The sequence below is a fragment of the Mesoplodon mirus genome (assembly GCF_964341445.2).
Source record: "Mesoplodon mirus genome assembly, chromosome: 9".
NCBI classification, from domain to species: Eukaryota; Metazoa; Chordata; class Mammalia; order Artiodactyla; family Ziphiidae; genus Mesoplodon; species Mesoplodon mirus.
In genome coordinates, this window is record NC_138985.1 from 59,368,655 (window position 1) to 59,387,883 (window position 19,229).

At 38.2% G+C, this 19,229-nt stretch overlaps 1 protein-coding gene across 2 annotated transcripts in view; it reads left to right on the forward strand.

Moving 5' to 3' along the window:
• Positions 1-19,229, forward strand: part of PEX1 (peroxisomal biogenesis factor 1) — a 70,634-nt gene that overhangs the window by 20,678 nt on the left and 30,727 nt on the right. For both annotated transcript variants that reach the window (XM_082631656.1, XM_082631657.1), the window contains exons 7-13: positions 5,904-6,027; positions 6,258-6,361; positions 7,483-7,565; positions 8,952-9,084; positions 13,243-13,339; positions 14,796-14,966; positions 16,774-16,928. In XM_082631656.1, the coding sequence (XP_082487782.1) occupies positions 5,904-6,027; positions 6,258-6,361; positions 7,483-7,565; positions 8,952-9,084; positions 13,243-13,339; positions 14,796-14,966; positions 16,774-16,928 (867 nt within the window). The remainder of the gene's footprint in view (positions 1-5,903; positions 6,028-6,257; positions 6,362-7,482; positions 7,566-8,951; positions 9,085-13,242; positions 13,340-14,795; positions 14,967-16,773; positions 16,929-19,229) is intronic.

Below are 19,229 nucleotides of genomic sequence, written 5' to 3' on the forward strand. Positions count from 1 at the left end.
GTGTTTTGTAGAGGACTATTGCATCTGTGTTCATCAGTGATATTAACCTGCAATTTTCTTTTTTTGTGATATTTTTGGTTTTGGTGTGAGGGTGATGGTGGCCTCATAGAATGAGTTTGGGAGTGTTCCTTCCTCTGCAACCTTTTGGAATAGTTTCAGAAGGATAAGTGTTAACTCTTCTCTAAATGTTTGATAGAGTTTGCCTGTGAAGCCATCTGGTCCTTAACTTTTGTTTGCTGGAAGTTTTTAAATCCCAGTTTAAATGTCAGTACTTGTGATTGGTCTGTTCATATTTTCTATTTCTCTTGGTTCAATCTTAGAAGATTGTACCTTTCTAAGAATTTGTCCATTTCTTCTAGGTTGTCCATTTTATTGGTGTGTAGTTGCTTGTAGTAGTCTCTTACGATCCTTTGTATTGCTGTGGTGTCCATTGTAACTTCTTTTTCATTTCTAATTTTATTGATTTGAGCCCTCCTTTTTTTTCTTGATGAGTCTGACTAAAGATTTATCATTTTTGTTTATCTTTTCAAAGAAACAGTTTTAGCTTCATTGATCTTTTCTGTTGTTTTCTTTGTCTCTATTTCACTTACTTCTGCTCTGCTCTTTATGGTTTTTTTCCTTCTACTGACTTTGGGTTTTGTTTGTTGTTCTTTCTCTAGCTGCTTTAGATGTCACATTAGGTAGTTTATTTGAGATTTTTCTTGTTTCCAAAGTAGGATTGTATTGCCATAAACTTCCCTCTTAGAGCTGCTTTTGCTGTGTCCTGTAGGTTTTGGATTGTCATGCTTTTGTTTTCATTTGTCTCTAGGTATTTTTTTATTTCTTCTTTGATTTTCTTCAGTGATCCATTGGTTATTTAGTAGCATATTGTTTAGCCTCCATGTGTTTGTGTGTTTTACAGTTATTTTCTTGTAGTTAACTTCTAATCTCATAGCATTGTGGTGGAAAAGATGCTTGATATGATTTCAGTTTTCTTAAATTTACTGAGCCTTGCTTTGTGTCCCAGCATGTGCTCAATCCTGGAGAATGTTCCATGTGCACTTAAAAAGATTGTGTATTATGCTGCTTTTGGATGGAAGGTTTATAAATATCAATTAAGTCCATCTGGTCTAATGTGTCATTTAAGGCCTGTGTTTCCTTATTGATTTTGTGTCTGGATGATCTGTCCATTGATGAAAGTGGGTTGTTAAAGTTCCTCACTATTATTGTGGTACTGTCAATTTCTCCTTTTATGGCTATTATTATTTGCCTTATGTATTGAGGTGCTTCTGTGTTGGGTGCATATATATTTACAATTGTTATATCTTCTTGGATTGATCCCTTGATCATTAATGTAGTGTCCTTCTTTGTCTCTTGTAACAGTCTTTATTTTAACGTCTATTTTGTCTGATATGAGTATTACTACTCCAACCTTCTTTTGATTCCCATTTGCGTGGAATGCCTTTTTCCATCCCCTCAGTTTCAGTCTGTATGTGTCCCTAGATCTGAAGTGGGTCTCTTGTAGACAGCATATATACAGGTCTTGTATTTGTATCCATTCAGCCAGTCTATGTCTTTTGGTTGGAGCATTTAATCCATTTATCAATACATGTAAGGTAATTGTCAATATGTATGTCCTTATTGCCATTTTGTTAATTGTTTTGGATTTGTTTTTGTAGGTCTTTTTTCTTCCTTTCCTCTTTTGTTCTCTTCTCTTGTGATTTGATAGCTATCTTTAGTGTTGTGTTTGGATTGCTTTTTCTTTTTTTTTTTTCTTTTTTTTGTGGTATGCGGGCCTCTCACTGTTGTGGCCTCTCCCGTTGCGGAGCACAGGCTCCAAACGCACAGGCTCAGCGGCCATGGCTCACGGGCCCAGCCACTCCGCGGCATGTGGGATCTTCTCGGACCGGGGCACGAACCCATGTCCCCTGCATCAGCAGGCGGACTCTCATCCACTGTGCCACCGGGGAAGCCCTTCCATGAGGTTTTGTTATAGCAGTGTACATATATACAAGATTGTTTTTGGTTGCTGGTCTCTCAATTTCAAATGTATTTTCAGTATCCTGCATTTGTGCTCTCCTCTTCTCATGATTGCTGGTTTTGGTATCATGTTTGTATGTGGATGATTTCCTACCTTTGCTCTATGTTTGCCTTTACTGTTGAGCTATCCTATTTATAATTTTCTTGTTTCTAATTGTGGCCTTTTCTTTTTTTTTTTTTTTTTTTTTTTTTTTTTTTTTTTTTTTTTGCTGTACGCGGGCCTCTCACTGCTGTGGCCTCTCCCGCTGCGGAGCACAGGCTCCGGACACACAGGCTCCGCAGCCATGGCTCGCGGGCCCAGCCGCTCCGCGGCATGTGGGATCCTCCGGGATCGGGGCACGAACCCGTGTCCCCTGCATCGGCAGGCGGACTCTCAACCACTGCGCCACCAGGGAAGCCCCGTAATTGTGGCCTTTTCTTTTCCATCTAGAGAAGTTCCTTGAGCATTTGTTGTAAAGCTGATTTGGTGATGCTGAATTCTCTAAGCTTTTGCTTGTCTGTAAAGCTTTTGATTTCTCTGTCAAATCTGAACAAGAGCCTTGCTGGGTAGAGTGTTCTTGGTTGTGGGTTTTTCCTTTTTATCATTTTAAATATATTGTGCCACTGCCTTCTGGCCTACAGAGTTTCCGCTGAAAAATCAGCTGATAACCTTATGAGGATGCCCTTGTATGTTATTTGTTGCTTTCCCCTTGTTGCTTTTAATATATTCTCTTTGTCTTTAAATTTTGTCAGTTTGATTAACATGTGTCTCGGTGTGTTCCTGCTTGGGTTTATTCTGCCTGGGACTCTGTGCTTTGTGGACTTGAGTGAGTGTTTCCTTTCCCATTAGTTAAGGAAGTTTTCAGCTATTATCTCTTCAAATATTTTCTCAGGCCCTTTCTTCTCCTTCTGGGACCCCTATAATGTGAATGTTGGTGCCTTTAATGTTGTCCCAGAGGTCCCTTAGACTGTCCTCATTTCTCTTCATTCTTTTTTCTTTATTCTGCTCCGTGGCAGTGATTTCCTCCAATCTGTCTTCCAGCTCACTTGTTCATTCTTCTGCCTCATTTATTCTGCTATTGATTCTTTCTAGTGTATTTTTCATTTCAGTTATTGTATTGTACATCTGTTCGTTTTTTCAAGCTTCTGGCTCTTTGTTAATCATTTCTTGTACCCTCTCAGTCTGTGTCTCTATTCTTTTTTCAAGATTTTGGATCATCTTTACTATCATTACTCTGAATTCTTTTTCAGGTATATTGCCTATCTCCACTTCACTTAGTTGTTCTTCTGGGGTTTTATCTTTTTCCTTTGTCTGGAACAGGTTTCTCTGCTGTGTCATATCTTCTAATTTTCTGTGTTTGTGGTCTCTGTTCCTCAGGCTACAGGATTGTAGTTCTTCTTGTTTCTGGTGTCTGCCCCCTGCTGGGTGAGGTTGGTCCAGGGGCTTCTGCAGGCTTCCTGGTGGGAGGGACTAGTGCCTGCCCCCTGGTGGGTGGAGCTGGATTTTGTGCCTCTAGTGGGCAGGGCTGTGTCAAGAGGTGTGTTTAGAGATGGCTGTGGCCTCAGGAAGACTTTAGGCAGCCTCTCTGCTCATGGGTGGGGCTGTGTTCCCACCCTGTTGGTTGTTTGGCCTGAGGCGTCCCAGCAGTGGAGCCTGCAGGCTCTTGGGTGAGGCCAGGTCTCAGTGCCAAAAGGTGACCTCTGGGAAAGCTCATGCCATGAATATTCCCTGGGGCCTCTGCCACCAGTGTCCTTGCCCCCACAGTGAGCCACAGCCAACCCCCCCACCTCCCCAGGAAACTAAGACCCGCAGGTGGGTCTGGCCCAGGTTCCCATGGTGTCACTATTTTGCCCTGGGTCCCAGTGCATGTGAAACCTTATGTGCACCCTCCAAGAGTAGAGTCTCTGTTTCCCCCAGTCCTGTGGAGCTCCTACACTTAAGCCCCACTGGCCTTCAAAGCCAAGTACTCTGGTGGCTCCTCCTCCCAATGCCAGACCCCCAGGCTGGGCAGCCTGACGTGGGGCTCAGAACTCTCACTCCTGTGGGAGAACCTCTGCAGTATAATTATTTTCCAGTTTGTGGCTCACCTACCCAGCGGGTATGGGATTTGAGTATATTGCAAAAGCACCCCTCCTACCATCTCGTTGTGGCTTCTTCTTTATCTTTGGGCATGGAATATCTTTTTTGGTAGGTTCTAGTCTTTTTTGTAGATAGTTATATAACAGTTGTGATTTGGGTGTTTCCTTGAGAGGAAGGTGAGCTCAAGTCCTTCTACTCTACCATCTTGTCTCTGTCTAGTTGCTCAGTATCTTTTTTAAAAATATGTGAAGGAAATTTAACATTGTCTTGATAACTCCAGGATTTTCAAAGTCAGATATTTTGCTTTCTATATATATTACCTTGATATTCTTAAGAAATCTTTAAACATGTAGACCATATTATAAAAGTCTTTGGAACAGGGAACTTCCATGGCTCTTGACTTTTTTTAAGTTTTCTTTTTTAAGTTTACAGGATCTCTGCTTTTGCCTCGGTTATTGATCTTGGTTTTTTTTTTTTTTCAAAATTTAGGTCTTATGTACAAAAATAATTAGCCACTGCTCATTGTTTCTTTGTTTTTTTGGTTTTTTCTGTTGTCAGGAATGGAATATTACTACCGAATTTCTTTCCTATCCTGAGTTGTATACTTTAATGGAAGCTTTATGACCTTGGAAGAGCTGGGCTGATCATATCACTTAGGACTTAAGGATGTTTGATTCTAGAGGAACTATGAGTTGCTTTCTGATCCTAAAAGTCTTGATTTTAAATAGTTTTCATTTTCATTTTATGACTTCCTTTAGGTCTTTAATCCCATTGCACAATAATATTCAAAGAAGTAACTGACTATTTCTGTGATTTTTAAGAATGGGAAAATGATGCCTTTTCTTAGTTTAGCTTGCTTTTGGTGGTAAGCATATTCTCAACTGAGCTTAATCAGTGGGTCTAAGCTTGACTCTGAATGAAGAGAGATAACAGAAATGGACCAGTTGATAAATGGTAGAATAGAGGTTTATTTTCCTAGGCAGATATTAATTATCTTTCATATATGAATTTTTGTTATTCCCTTTTTAATTTCAAATAGATTTTTAAAACTTAATCTAAAAGCATCAAAAATTAGCAGTGTTTTTCTCAGAATTTCTTAATACCTTTTGAACAATTTATTAACACTCTACTTGTTGAGTACGTCAGCCATCTTAAAAAAAAAGAAAGTGACACTAACATATAAAATGTTTATTTTTCTCATGCGCAAAGAAGTTTGGAGGAGCTCAAAGGGGTTAAACCATGTAACCAAGGATCTAGGCTCCTTTGGTCTTTTTCTTCTGCCATCTTTAGCCTTTGCCTCTCCTCCTCTTAGATGCAAGACATCTGCAGTAGTAATACGCATCACGTCTGCATTCTTGGCAGCAGAAGGAAAGGCACAAAGCAAAATTCTTCTCCTTGCAAGGTTTCTCTCCCTTTTAATTAGGAAGAGAAGGCTTTCCCATGGATTGCTGATTGTAAAGCATTGGCCGGAGTGCAGCCACATGCATGCACACACAGTTCCAAGCTGGGAGTGGAGGAGTTTGCTCTCCCACTCTAGAGTTTGCTCTACAGTAGAGGGAGGCAAGGGAGAATGGGGCTGGAATGGTTATCAAGTGAGCTAGATTATGGTGTGTGTATCACTGGGCATAGAGAAAAGGAGCGTTTAAAACTTTGCCACTTGTGTAAATGTTTCTTCAGGCTGTGCTGTACTCGTACTGTAATGTCAAATCCAAAATCTGTGCCTATGAACATCATTTTATTGGCAAGATAAGGTGTTAAAATAAGAATGTTAAGGTTAAGTTCATGTATTAGAATATCATTACTGTTCTTTCCTTTCCTCTGGCAGCTTAAAGACGTAAGTGAAGAAGACATAAAAACTGTGTTCTATTCATGGCTACAGCAGTCTACTACGACCACACTTCCTCTGCTAGTATCAGAGGAAGAATATATTAAGTTGGAAATGAAAGATGGTGAGCATATTTTATTTGTTATTTCAATATTTTTCCTATTAAAGAAGTCAGAAATTTTTTCATTGTTTTTCCAACTTGTGATATGTATGAACAGGAAACCTAATAATGATATTAAACAGTAGATTTTATGTATCAAAGAATGGCTCTGTTTAAATTTAAATAAATTTAAATTTTAAATTATTACATCTCAGCTTCAGTACTAACTACATTTATTACCTTCCTTTTAATAGGGTTGAAGGAGTTTTCTCTGAATATAGTTCATTCTTGGGAAAAGGAAAAAGAAGAAACTCTTTTTCTGTTGAGTACCAATCTGCTACAGAAGATGACAATACAAGTAATGACATGCTATTGAGTATTTAATGAAATAATATTTTCACATGTGATTGATTCTAAAGTATGAATTTACCTGTTACCTTGCATCCTAAAGTGTATTAGAAACTTGAATGATAAGAGTAAGGAATAGGGCTTCCCTGGTGGCGCAGTGGTTGAGAGTCTGCCTGCCGATGCAGGGGACACGGGTTCTTGCCCCGGTCCGGGAAGATCCCACATGCCGCGGAGCGGCTAGGCCCGTGAGCCATGGCCGCTGAGTCTGCGTGTCCGGAGCCTGTGCTCCGCAATGGGAGAGGCCACAACAGTGAGAGGCCCGCATACCACAAAAAAAAAAAAAAAAAAAAGAGTAAGGAGTAACTTGACTTAAAATATTTTATTCTATAATCTCTTTAACTTATCTAAACAAATTGTTGATTTATCCTAAATTTGAAATTGATGCCTCCACACAGTTAAGTTTTAAGAATAGAATTGGTCGTGTTAACTGGCAAGTGGATCATGATTTTAAAATCTTCTAGTACTGAAATAAATGAAAACTTAGCTTAGGGGGTTAATATTTTTAATCCATATTTTTATTTGCAGTTTTGCTGCACAACCCATGTTATTTTGTCAGTTCTTTATTTCTCAACTCTTAACAAATATTATCAGATCACTTCCAGAAATATTTTTAAAGTGCTCCTTTTAGAATATTATGTTTTGGTTAGGATATTCACTCTTGTCCTTATAGAATTAAAGATCCTCTAGTCATTTAGAATTTTGGTGGTTTGAAATTAGACATTATTTGTCTACTTTTGAAATATAATTTAAGGAATACCATTCAGAGAAGATACAAATGTAAGATTGTGAAAAGAAATAAATGTGACACAAATCAAAATTGCAAATAAAGATATATCTGTAAACTGTATTAAGAAGATGACATTCTTTACTGCTTGTTAACTATAAATATTTATATTCCTTGGATGAGTAAATTATTATTGTTAGGGCTATTTTAAGTTATAATCTTGCATGTACAATATATCTTTTCTCTCTGGTGTAACAGAATCAGCAATTCAGTTTCCTGGGACCCAAGAAAAACAGGCAAAAGGTATAACTTTGAAATGTAAAATTGATTTTTCCTTGCTACTATAGGTCCTTCTGGATCCTATGGTAAAAGAAGAAAACAGTGAGGAAATTGACTTTATTCTTCCTTTTTTAAAGCTGAACTGCTTGGGGTAAGAAATTATGGCCAAACTAGCATGTTTAGACATGTTTGACATTATCTTTGCCAGGGCTTTTATGTGTAAATGTTAAATTAGATGTTAATCATTGACTCGTCTTACTAATGCAATAGTAAATATTTTTTTCAAGGATTGTTTCTGTTTTCACACCTGGCTTTGTGATTTGCCTTCTCTTCTTAGATAACTAAAAGTCTGAAACTTACTAGAAATTTTACTTTGAGATTTGATTTCTGAAAAGAGAGTCAATTAGATATGACCTGGATCATACATGCTTGAATAAAACAATAATCCTTTAAAATTAATAAATTAATTTTAAAAGTTAAATCCAAAAACATTAGTTGACTGTTTAAAAATATTTCAAATTAAGTTATTCCTTCACTATCTTATTGATGTACTGATTGGGGTTATTAGTGTTTTCCTCAACTTTAAGACAAACAAACCTGAAAAGAACCTCCTCAATTTCTTTAGCTCTTAATACAATATAAGAATCTCACATAAACATTACTTCTTAGAATTCTTCACAGAGGCCTCTAGTAGATATAGTAGTAGTGATTTGATTTCCTGTAATAGTATAGTCTATAAATGTTTTAGTAAAAGGATTAAACTATAAAGTAACAATGCTTAAATGTGGCATAATATTCAAGTATAAAGTAAAATCTCTTCAGACTAATTTTAGGAATTTATGGTATTTATTTTCAGAAATAAACTGGCAGAGTCAGGAAGTAGGTCAAAGTTCATATTTGTATAATCTACAGATTGAAACTGGATTTCAAAAATGACATTTAAGGGCTTCCCTGGTGGCGCAGTGGTTGAGAGTCCGCCTGCCGATGCAGGGGACACGGGTTCGTGCCCCGGTCCGGGAAGATCCCACATGCCGCGGAGCGGCTGGGCCCGTGAGCCATGGCCGCTGAGCCTGTGTGTCCGGAGCCTGTGCTCCGCAACGGGAGAGGCCACAACAGTGAGAGGCCCACGTACCACAAAAAATAAATTAAAAAAAAAAAAAAAAAAAAAAAATGACATTTAAGAGGAAATAAGTCTTCAATTATGCTAACACTTTAAAAGCACCCATTTATGATAATGTTGGATGACAAACCAGAAATCATTTTCAGGGGGATATTTGTATGCATTAATACAAATTCCTTAAGGAGTCCTATTAGGACAAAACTTTTAGTTACTGCACATGTTTGCAAGTAATAAAAATAGTTCTAAAATCTGTGACTCAGTTGGCATTAATTCATTTTACTTTCAAGTAAGGGAGCATTTTTAAGATTTTACTCTTTTTATTAACTCATTAAGTAGCCTGGGAAGAAAAGTTTCAGAATTTTTTATAGCTAGATTTTACCGTTTCAGTGTTTTATCATGCAATTTACATGTTTGCAGAGGAGTGAACTCCTTAGGCGTCTCCTCGGTGGAGCACATCACTCATAGCCTCCTAGGACGCCCTTTGTCTCGGCAGCTGATGGCCCTTGTGGCAGGACTTAGAAACGGAGCCCTTTTACTCACGGGAGGAAAGGTATGTTGTTAAAATGTGCTCATTTTCACTAATTAGCAATTTTTAATTCTTCTCTTTGGGTTTTGATCATCTGTTATATAGGGTTGTTGATACCAGATATGGAAAGCATTCATTCATTCACTAATATTTTTGAGTGCCTGCTGTTAGATATTGGGAACGTGGTGATGAATAAGGTGATGGTCTCCCTGTACTTTTTCTATATCAATTGATATGATTGTATGAATTTTCTTTTTTAGGATGTTGGTAGGGTGTAAATAAGGTTGATTGATTTTCAAATGTTCAACCAACCTTGCGAATCTGTAATAAATCCCACTTGGTCGTGGTCTGTTATTCTTTCCATAATGTCTTATGGAAAAACCCAAATGAACTTTTTGGCCAACCCACACATTGTTGGGTTCTGTTTGCTAATATTCTGTTGAGGACTTTTGCATGTAAGTTCATGAGCAATATTAGCCTATAGTTTTCTGTTTTTGTACTGCGTTTGTCTGGATTTGCTCTCAGGGTAATACTGGCCTCATAAAATAAGTTGAAAAGTGTTCCCTCCTGTTCTGTTTTTGGAAGAGAGTGTATAAAATTGATGTTAATTCTTTAAAATGTTTTGTAAAATCTCCACTGAAACTATCTGGGCCTAGAGATTTCTTTATAAATTCTTTATAAATTCAAAGTCCTTAATTGTCTGTTTCATTTTGGCAGGCATTTGGTAGTTTGTAGTTTTTGAGGAACTGGTCAAATTTATGAGCATAAAGTTGTTTGTAGCATTCTCTTACTGTACTGTTAATAGGTGCAGAATCTGTTGTGATGTCGCATTTCCTGTTATTGGTGATTTGTATCTTCTCTTGTTTTAATCTTTGTCAGTCTTGCGAGAGGTTCCCTGCCTTTTTAAGGGGCTTACAGTTTTATTCTCTACCAATGCAGTATTTTTTCCAGGGCTACAGTGTGGTCTTTGTGAGTCTTCATGCTTTTTTTCAATTCAAAATTATAAGGCTTTTTCATTTCTATTCACTTTTAACTCTAGTATCATAACTTTTTTTCCCTCTTACTAGCCCAGATGCTCTCTTTTGATTCTTACTTAAAATATAGCAACTACTCCAATAATCTAAGTTTCCACTTTAGGAAGCTAGAAAAAGAACAAATTAAATCCTATGTAAGCAGAAGAAAAGAAATATAAGAATTAGAGCAGAAATCAATGAATTGAAAACAGGAAATCAGTAGAGAAAATCAGTGAAGCCAAAAGCTGGTTCTTTGAAAAGGTCAGTAAAATTGATAAGCCTCTAGCCAGGCTAAGAAAAAAAAAGAGGATACAAATTACTAATATAAGAAATGAAAAAGTGGATATCAGTACAGATCCCATGGACATTAAAAGGATAATAAAGTAGTAATAGTAATAAACAGCTCTGTGCCTAAAAATTTGATAACCTAGATGAATAGACCAGTTCCTTGAAAGACACAAGGAATCTGCCAGAACTCAACACAAGAAGATATGGACAATATAAAAAGGTCTGTATCTACTAAAGAAGTTGAATCAGTAATTAATAACTTTCCAAAACAGAAAGCACCAGGCCCAGATGGGTTCACTGGTGAATTCTACCAAACCCTCAAGGAAGAAATTATACCAATTCTTTACAGTCTCTTTCAGAGGATAGAAGCAGAAGAAATACTTCCTAACTCATTCTGTGAGGCCAGCATTACCTAATAACAAAATCAGACAGAGGCATTACAAGAAAACTACAGACTAATATCTCTCATGAACATAGATGCAAAAATCCTCAACAAAAGATGAGCAAATCAAATCAACCAATATATTAAAAGAATTATATACCACAATCAAGTAGGGTTTATTCCAGGTATGCAAGGCTGGTAAAATATAGCAACTACTCTACATGTTTTCTAGATTACCTGTGTCAAATTTCAAAATATATCATCATGGTAGAATATTTATTTTGAAAAACAATATCCTATTGATTCAGAAACCAGAGTTCCACCGTCTCACATAGAGGTAGCGTGATTAATAGAAAGAGCAAGTAGAAGACCTGAATTTGAGTCCCACCTTTGTTATATACTTACTGGCTGTGACCTCAGGCAGTGTTCAGTTTCTTAACCTGCCTTTTAGGATTAACCTCACTTAAGAGAAATAATATATATGAAAGGTGCTATACAAATGTGAATTACTTTGTTTTTTTTTTGTTTGTTTGTTTGTTTTAAATGTGAATTACTTTGAGTGAGAGAAAAGGCCCTCTGATTCAGCAAAAAGTGACAGGTGGGGCCTATACCCCAGCATCCCTAATTTCTTTATTCTTTGGGGTCCAGTGACTTAAATATAAAAGCCATTCTGTAAACTATAATGATGGTAGTATCGTTGAATGCCTGCTAAATTTCAGACTTTGCACAATAAGCTTGGCTGTTTTTTCCAGTTCACAGTAATGAAAAGCAAAATATTACAGCTGGTGCAGGGGTGTTAAAGCTAGACAAAGCAACAATGGTAAGAAATAGTAGTAGATTGGACTTCCCTGGTGGCACAGTGGTTAAGAATCCACCTGCCAATGCAGGGGACACGGGTTCAAGCCCTAGTCCAGGAAGATCCCACATGCCACAGAGCAACTAAGCCTGTGCACCACAACTACTGAGTCTGCGCTCTAGAGCCCGTGAGCCACAACTACTGAGCCCGCATTGCACAACTACTGAAGCCCACACGCCTAGAGCCCCTGCTTTGCAACAAGAGAAGCCACCACAGTGAGAAGCCTATGCACCACAATGAAAAGTAGCCCCTCCTTGCTGCAACTAGAGAAAGCCCACACGCAGCAACGAAGACCCAACGCAGCCAAAAATAAATAAATTTATTAGGGGGAAAAAAAGGAAATAGTAGTAGATTGAGGGAGGAAACCTATATTAAAAGGATTATAAAAACCTAACAGTGGCAGACATAGAGAATGGACTTGAGGACATGGAGAGGGGGAAGGTTAAGCTGGGACCAAGTGAGAGAGCGTTATGGACATATATACACTACCAAATGTAAAATAGATAGCTAGCGGGAAGCAGCCACATAGCACAGGGAGATCAGCTCGGTGCTTTGTGACCACCTAGAGGGGTGGGATAGGGAGGGTGGGAGGGAGATGCAAGAGGGAGGGGATGTGGGGATATATGTATACATATAGCTGATTCACTTTGTTAAAAAGCAGAAACTAACACAGCATTGTAAAGCAATTATACTCCAATAAAGATGTTATAAAAAATAAAATGAACACAGAATCCAAAAAAAACCCTAACAGTGTTCAGTCTTCTAAGGGGCACTTATAGCAATGTTTAGCAAAATTTAAATATGTATACCTTTTGATGTAGTAATTACCCTTCTAGAAATTTATTCTGAAGGTATAATCTGACAAATAAGTAAACATATATGTATGGATATTTATTTTAGCTTTACTTATAATAGTTAAAAAGTGGGAGTAGCATAAATATACACCAGGAAGGGTCTTGATAAACACATTATGGTCCAGTACATCCTCACAGTGGTATTGTACTAGGGAGCTGATGCAGCTCTATATATCTGTTGATAAAGAGGACAATGACTTATTATAAACCCTCAGGAATACTGTAATCTCATGTTCATAAATTTGCATGAAAATGTGTGTGGAGTGTCTGGAAGGATGATGCAGCAAAACAGTTGACAGTAATTAATTCTGTGATGTGGGACGATTCCTTTTTTTTTTTTTTTTTTGCGGTACGCAGGTCTCTCACTGTTGTGGCCTCTCCCATTGCGGAGCACAGGCTCCGGATGCACAGGCTCAGCAGCCATGGCTCACAGGCCCAGCTGCTCCGCGGCATGTGGGATCTTCCCGGACCGGGGCAAGAACCCGTGTCCCCTGCATCGGCGGGCAGACTCTCAACCACTGCGCCCCCAGGGAAGCCCCTATTACAGTTTTTTTTTTACCTTTCTCTACTAAGTATTTACAATTATTTCGTATTTTTTAAATGTTATTTTATAATCAGGGATGTGGATTTTCTTTTTTTCCCCTGGCCGTATTGAGATGTAATTGTTATATAACATTGTGTAGTATATACTTGATTGATGAGGCTGAATCTTGGTGGTTATCACAGTGACAGAGGCTATTTCTGTGACTGAATATATTGAGAGTTCTAATTTAAGCAATTATTTTCTAGGGGAGTGGAAAATCAACTTTAGCGAAGGCAATCTGTAAAGAAGCATTTAACATATTGGATGCCCATGTGGAAATAGTTGACTGTAAAGCTTTACGAGGTATGAATATGGTAATACTCTACATAAATCTTTTTTCTGATAGAAAGAAATGTTACTATTTAATGCTGGTAATCTAGTAAATACAAATATCTAATCTTTAACTTTTCTGTTGGTCATTTAGTCATTAAAATTACTTAGAAAGTTTAAATCTTTGTCTTTCTAATGTTTTTTAGTGTTTCTAATAAAAATGTAAAAACTCTCCATATTTGATGGAGGCCTTTTTTTTTTCCTAGCCAAAACTCTTTGTAGACTATATTCCTGAAAATTCCAACTTACACCACTCTGAGAAAGTTAGTATCTAGAATATACTCTAACGGGTATAGATTCCCTCTGACTTGCTTTGGGAAACTCGTAGGGTGGCTGCCTCAGGGGAGGGAAAGTGGGTGGCTAGGGACAGCAAAGAGGAGACTTACAATTTATCACATACAGCTGACCCTTGAACAGTGTGAGTGTTGGGGTCCCAGCCTCTATGCAACAAAAGCCTTTGTAACTTAGAGTCACAGCCCTCTGTATACATGGTCCCTCTGTGTCCGCAGATTCAGCCAGCCTTGGGTGGTACAGTACTGTGGTATTTACTGCTGGAAAAACCCACATATAAGTGGACTTGCACAGCTCAAACCCATGTTGTTCCTGGGTCAGCTGTACACTTGTACTTTTGAAAATCTTTGACATTTATATTATCTATTTAATTTTTTAAAAATCAGAAAGATTTTACTGAGTAGTTAATTTTTCCCCCCTTGGCTACCACTACCGTATAGTCCCAACTAGTCATTATATTCTGCTTTTTAATCTAGTATATGATAGGAAACTAAGAAATGGCCTTTGAAAACCCATTACTTCATATTCTATAAATGTGGTTTCAGAGACACTGTCCATCTCTTCAGAGTCTACTTGAAGCCTCATGTGAAAATTTTGTTTGAGAACTAAGTAACAGGAACTCTTTATATTGGTTTATGAATTGGTATGTTCTCTGTTCTTTGAAAATTAAAAGTTTGTGATTCACCAGGAAGATTGAAGCCAAATTAATGATTCAAATATAGCAATTCTAGGATCTCTAGGTGACTACCTTTGTGTTTGATTTTATCTGACTTGTGATCCCCTGCTTTCATTTATATTTTCCCACATCCTGCTTTTATTTTACTGTTTTGTTGTAAGCCATCTGAAATTCTCCATGGAATGAGGCAAGGAAAAATAAATACATATGTATAGAAATTATAGTAGCATATTCCTTTTTTCAGTTTTATAAAATTCAGTACTTAGTCCTTTGAGGCTGTATTATTTAAACCATGTTAATGATTAACAAATTTTAGTGATTGGTATATATATAACAAAATACTGTATTGATTGAATTTTCATAGTCAAATCAATATTGAGCTTTTCTGATGCTTTCAATGGCAGCCTGACCTTTCCCAGCCCTCAAATAACAATAAAACCATTTCATATCTTCTGTGTTAAGGAAAAAGGCTTGAAAACATACAGAAAGCCCTAGAGGCAGCTTTCTCAGAGGCGGTGTGGCGGCAGCCTTCTGTTGTCCTGTTGGATGACCTGGATCTCGTTGCTGGCCTGTCTGCTCTTCCAGAACACGAGCACAGTCCTGAGGCTGTGCAGAGCCGGAGGCTCGCACATGGTAACGTTACGCGTTCACTCGCTGGCTGCAGGCCCTTGTCCTTTATCAGACAGCATTTCCAGTCTTCGTAGTAAATCTGCTCTCTTTAGAGAACAGAATATGTGCTATATTATGTGTTGCTTTTGAGGCCTCTGGTAGCGTTCTAAGGTTGCTCTGTATTAGCAAAATCAGTAGAGTCAGAGCAGTGTGAAAATTCTACGACTTCATCATTAGTCTTTGGGGCCTTTTCATTATCCTCCACTTATTAGAAATTGCTGAATTGTACAGATTTACTCTTGCTTTGTTCATTTGACAAATATTTCTGTGCACTATATTCTCAGAGTCTTGGAGAGGAAATAAAAGTAAACAGGTGTAATGTTAGTACAGAAGACTGATAGTCATAATGATAGCTACCACGTGTTGACTGCCCTTTCAGGGCTAGGGGTTGCTTTGTACTCTACATGCAGATATTCTCCTGGTTTTACAGGTGAGTAAACGGAAATTCAAAGATTATGTAATTTGTCCAGGATGACACAACTAAGAGGTAGGTAGGATATGTTCTCTTAGAAGTATGTACAGGGTGTGATAGGAGCACATACACTAAATTGAGGATGGTGTGGGAAATTATCAGGGTCTTCTGGGGGGAGTTCATAAATGAGATGAGTTTGGTTTTTGTTTTTTTTTTTGGCTGTGTTGGGTCTTTGTTGCTGCACAAGGGCTTTCTCTAGTTGTGGCGAGTGGAGGCTACTCCTTGTTGCAGTGCGCAGGCTTCTCATTGCAGTGGCTTCTCTCTTTGTTGAGCACAGGCTCTAGGCGCATGGGCTTCAGTAGTTGTGGTTCGCGGGCACTAGAGCACAGGTTCAGTAAGTTGTAGCGCATGGGGCTTAGTTGCCCTGCAGCATGTGGGATCTTCCCAGGCCAGGGATTGAACCCATGTCCCTGCATTGGTAGGCAGATTCTCAACCACTGCGCCACCAGGGAAGCCCCCTGAGATGAGTTTTGATGGAGTAGTAGAAGTTAGTTTGGAACAGTTTCAGGCTAATGAAGCTGCAAAGGAAGTGTGGTCCACAGGCAAAGGTACAGAGGTGAAGAAATCACAGTATGTTAGACAATACTCCTTTGCCTAGAGCTTAGGGTTCAAGGAGAGGGTGGGACCAGGGTGGGGGTTGGAGGATTTCGCAGCCTTCCGCTGCCTCGAGGTTCTTAAGAGGTGAAATAGATAAAAAATGCAACCACAGTGGCTTGGGTTACCGTAAACTGGTGTTAATCTCACATTTGGAATCCTGTAGCATCTGCAAGACTTGTTAGTCTAGTGTTTAAGGGAATGCTGCAGATTTCTAGGTCAGGACTCAGGTATATGTTATTAATGCCTGTTTCAGTTCTAACCTCATACCAGCCAAACCTTGCAAAAGCTAGAGTAGAAAGAGATTGTTCAGGAAGTCATAGGAATATGAGCTGTATTTTGCTTACTTAAACTTCCATATTGTGTTTTATTATCATCCTTCTATAATATTTATTTCAGAGACTCCTTTTCATACTTAATAAGATCTAGATGAAGGAACCTCACCTAGGCATTGTTCTGAGTATACAGAGTTTACAGTGCTTCCTATACCTTCATTAGATTGACTAGAGCCTGGCCAATATTAGGTCCTCAGTAGATAAACTGATGAATGAATGGAAGATTTAACTTTTAAACGGTAAAGAGGAGCCATTCCATTCATACTCCACCTTAAAGCTCAAGTTTAGGTTATTATTATTAATGAATGTATGATTTTAAAATTTCATGCTTTTGTGTACTAAGTTTTTACACTATATTACTTAATTCTAGCTTTGAACGATGTGGTGAAAGAGTTTATTTCCATGGGAAGTTTGGTGGCACTGATTGCTACAAGCCAGTCTCAACATTCTCTACATCCTTTACTTGTTTCTGCTCAAGGAATTCACATATTTCAGTGTGTCCAGCATATTCAACCTCCCGACCAGGTAACATACTACTTGTGAAGATGATTGAAATATGTCCCTTTTTTTTTTTTTTTTTGGCTGTGCTGCGTGTTATGCAGGATCTTAGTTTCCCAACCAGGGATTGAACCCATGCCCCCTGCAGTGGAAGTGTGGAATCTTAACCACTGGACTGCCAGGGAATTCCCATGTCACTTTTTTTATAAATTACATATTTTTCAATTTTATTCATGATTTATGGCTTTAAAGTAATGCTTATGTTAGTGATCTTAAGGGTACTTAAAAATCGACCTTCAGTGAATGTTTTGCTATTAGATGCACAATTTTCGTTTGTAACCATCCGAAATATTACCAGGTACTTTCCAAGGAAATGTCTTTTTATAAAACAGCATTTCTTTTTTATTATTATTATTATTAATTTTTCTTTTTTTATTCCATTTAAAAAGAAAAACCCTAAAAATTCTGAACTGCTTCATTTCGCATTGGTAAAATCTGTAAATACACTATGGAAATTAGAATTTTTTTTCCACTTTAGTGAGATATAATTGACAAGTAAATTTATATATATTTAAAGTGTACAACATGATGATTTGCTATACATGTACATTGTGTAATCTTTACCACAATCAAGTTAATTAACACATCCATCACCTCACATATTTACCTTTTTTTAAGCATTTCTTCTTTTAAAAATTTGACTGACTAAACTTTTTTTTTTTTTTTTTTTACCAGCACTAATATTCTGTACCCACTATGACTCTGGCACCCATTTCCAACATGGGGGTTTTTTCCCCACACCATCAAGCAATTTTTGGACACCAACTGGGTGTCCTGCAATTCAGCTCAATTCTGACACTACCCAGAGAGAGCGTCAGATTCCACAGGTTAAGGCCTCAGTTCCAAGAGACAGCCCTCTACTTCAGATGCCAATGTTACCGGTGCTTCTGACTGGTGATAAGTCAGAGGTTCCCACTATTCCCTCTTTGGGTTCAATTAATTTGCTAGAACAACTCACAGAACTTGGGAAACTAGTTTACTCACTAGATTACCAGTTTGTTACAAAGAATATTAAAGGGTACAGGGGCTTCCCTGGTGGCGCAGTGGTTGAGAGTCCGCCTGCCGATGCAGGGGACGTGGGTTCGTGCCCCGGTCCGGGAGGATCCCGCATGCCGCGGAGCGGCTGGGCCCGTGGGCCATGGCCGCTGGGCCTGCGCGTCCGGAGCCTGTGTTCCACAACGGGAAAGGCCACAACAGTGAGAGGTGCGCGTACCACAAAAAAATAAATAAATAAAAATAAAATAAAATAAAAAGAATATTAAAGGGTACAAATCAACAGTCAGATGAAAAGATACATAGGATGAAGTCCAAAACAAAGGAGCTTCTGTCCTTGTGGAGTTTGGGGCCTGGCCCGGTGGCACATGGAAGTGTTCTGGTTCTCCAACCTGGAAGCTCTCCAACCCCATCCTTTTAGGTTTTTATGGAAGCTTTGTTACATAGGCATGACTGATTAAAGCACTGGCCATTGTCATTGATTCAGCCTCCAGTGCCTCTCCCCTCCCTGGAAATCGGGGTGGGACTGAAAGTTTCAATCCTCTAGTCAAGGTTGGTTCCCCTGGCAACCAGCCCCCATACTTAGGTGCTTTCCAAAAGTCACCTCATTAATGTAAACTCAGGTGTGGCTAAAAGGGGTTTGTTATTAATGTCAAGACACCTTTATCACTCTTATCATTAGGACATTTTAAGGGTTTTAGGAGATCTGTGCCAGAAGCAAGACAAAGACCAAATATATACAGCCCATCATCTCTGGGGACTTCAATCCTGATGGTTTTAGTGGCAGCACGCTCAAAAAGAATGTTTTGGGACAGGCAAGCTTATTTTAACTTCTTGTTTAAAATTCTTACGTCTACTCTAAATATTCAGACCCTGTGCTAATTAACTGTTATTGAAGAATAAAAATACACCTGTTATTAAGCATAACAGAATGGTAGTGGTATTGGTCATTGAATGTGTTTTTAGAATTATGTTTTATAGGAATAACAACAACCCTTAAAGGAACCAAAATAAAAATCTTCTTACTGGAGAAAGAGAGCAATCATTTATGAATGTGATTTTTTTTTACAACTTTATTAAGGTGTAATTGAAGACAACATACTCACTATTTAAAGTGTACAATTTGATGAGTTTTAACATAAATATATATATATATATATATACACACCATGAAACCATCACCACAATTAAAGTAGCAAACATTTCCATCCCTCCCATGTTTCCTACTGCCCCTTTGCAATCATCCCTCCCCCGCTCCACCTGCAAGCAAACACC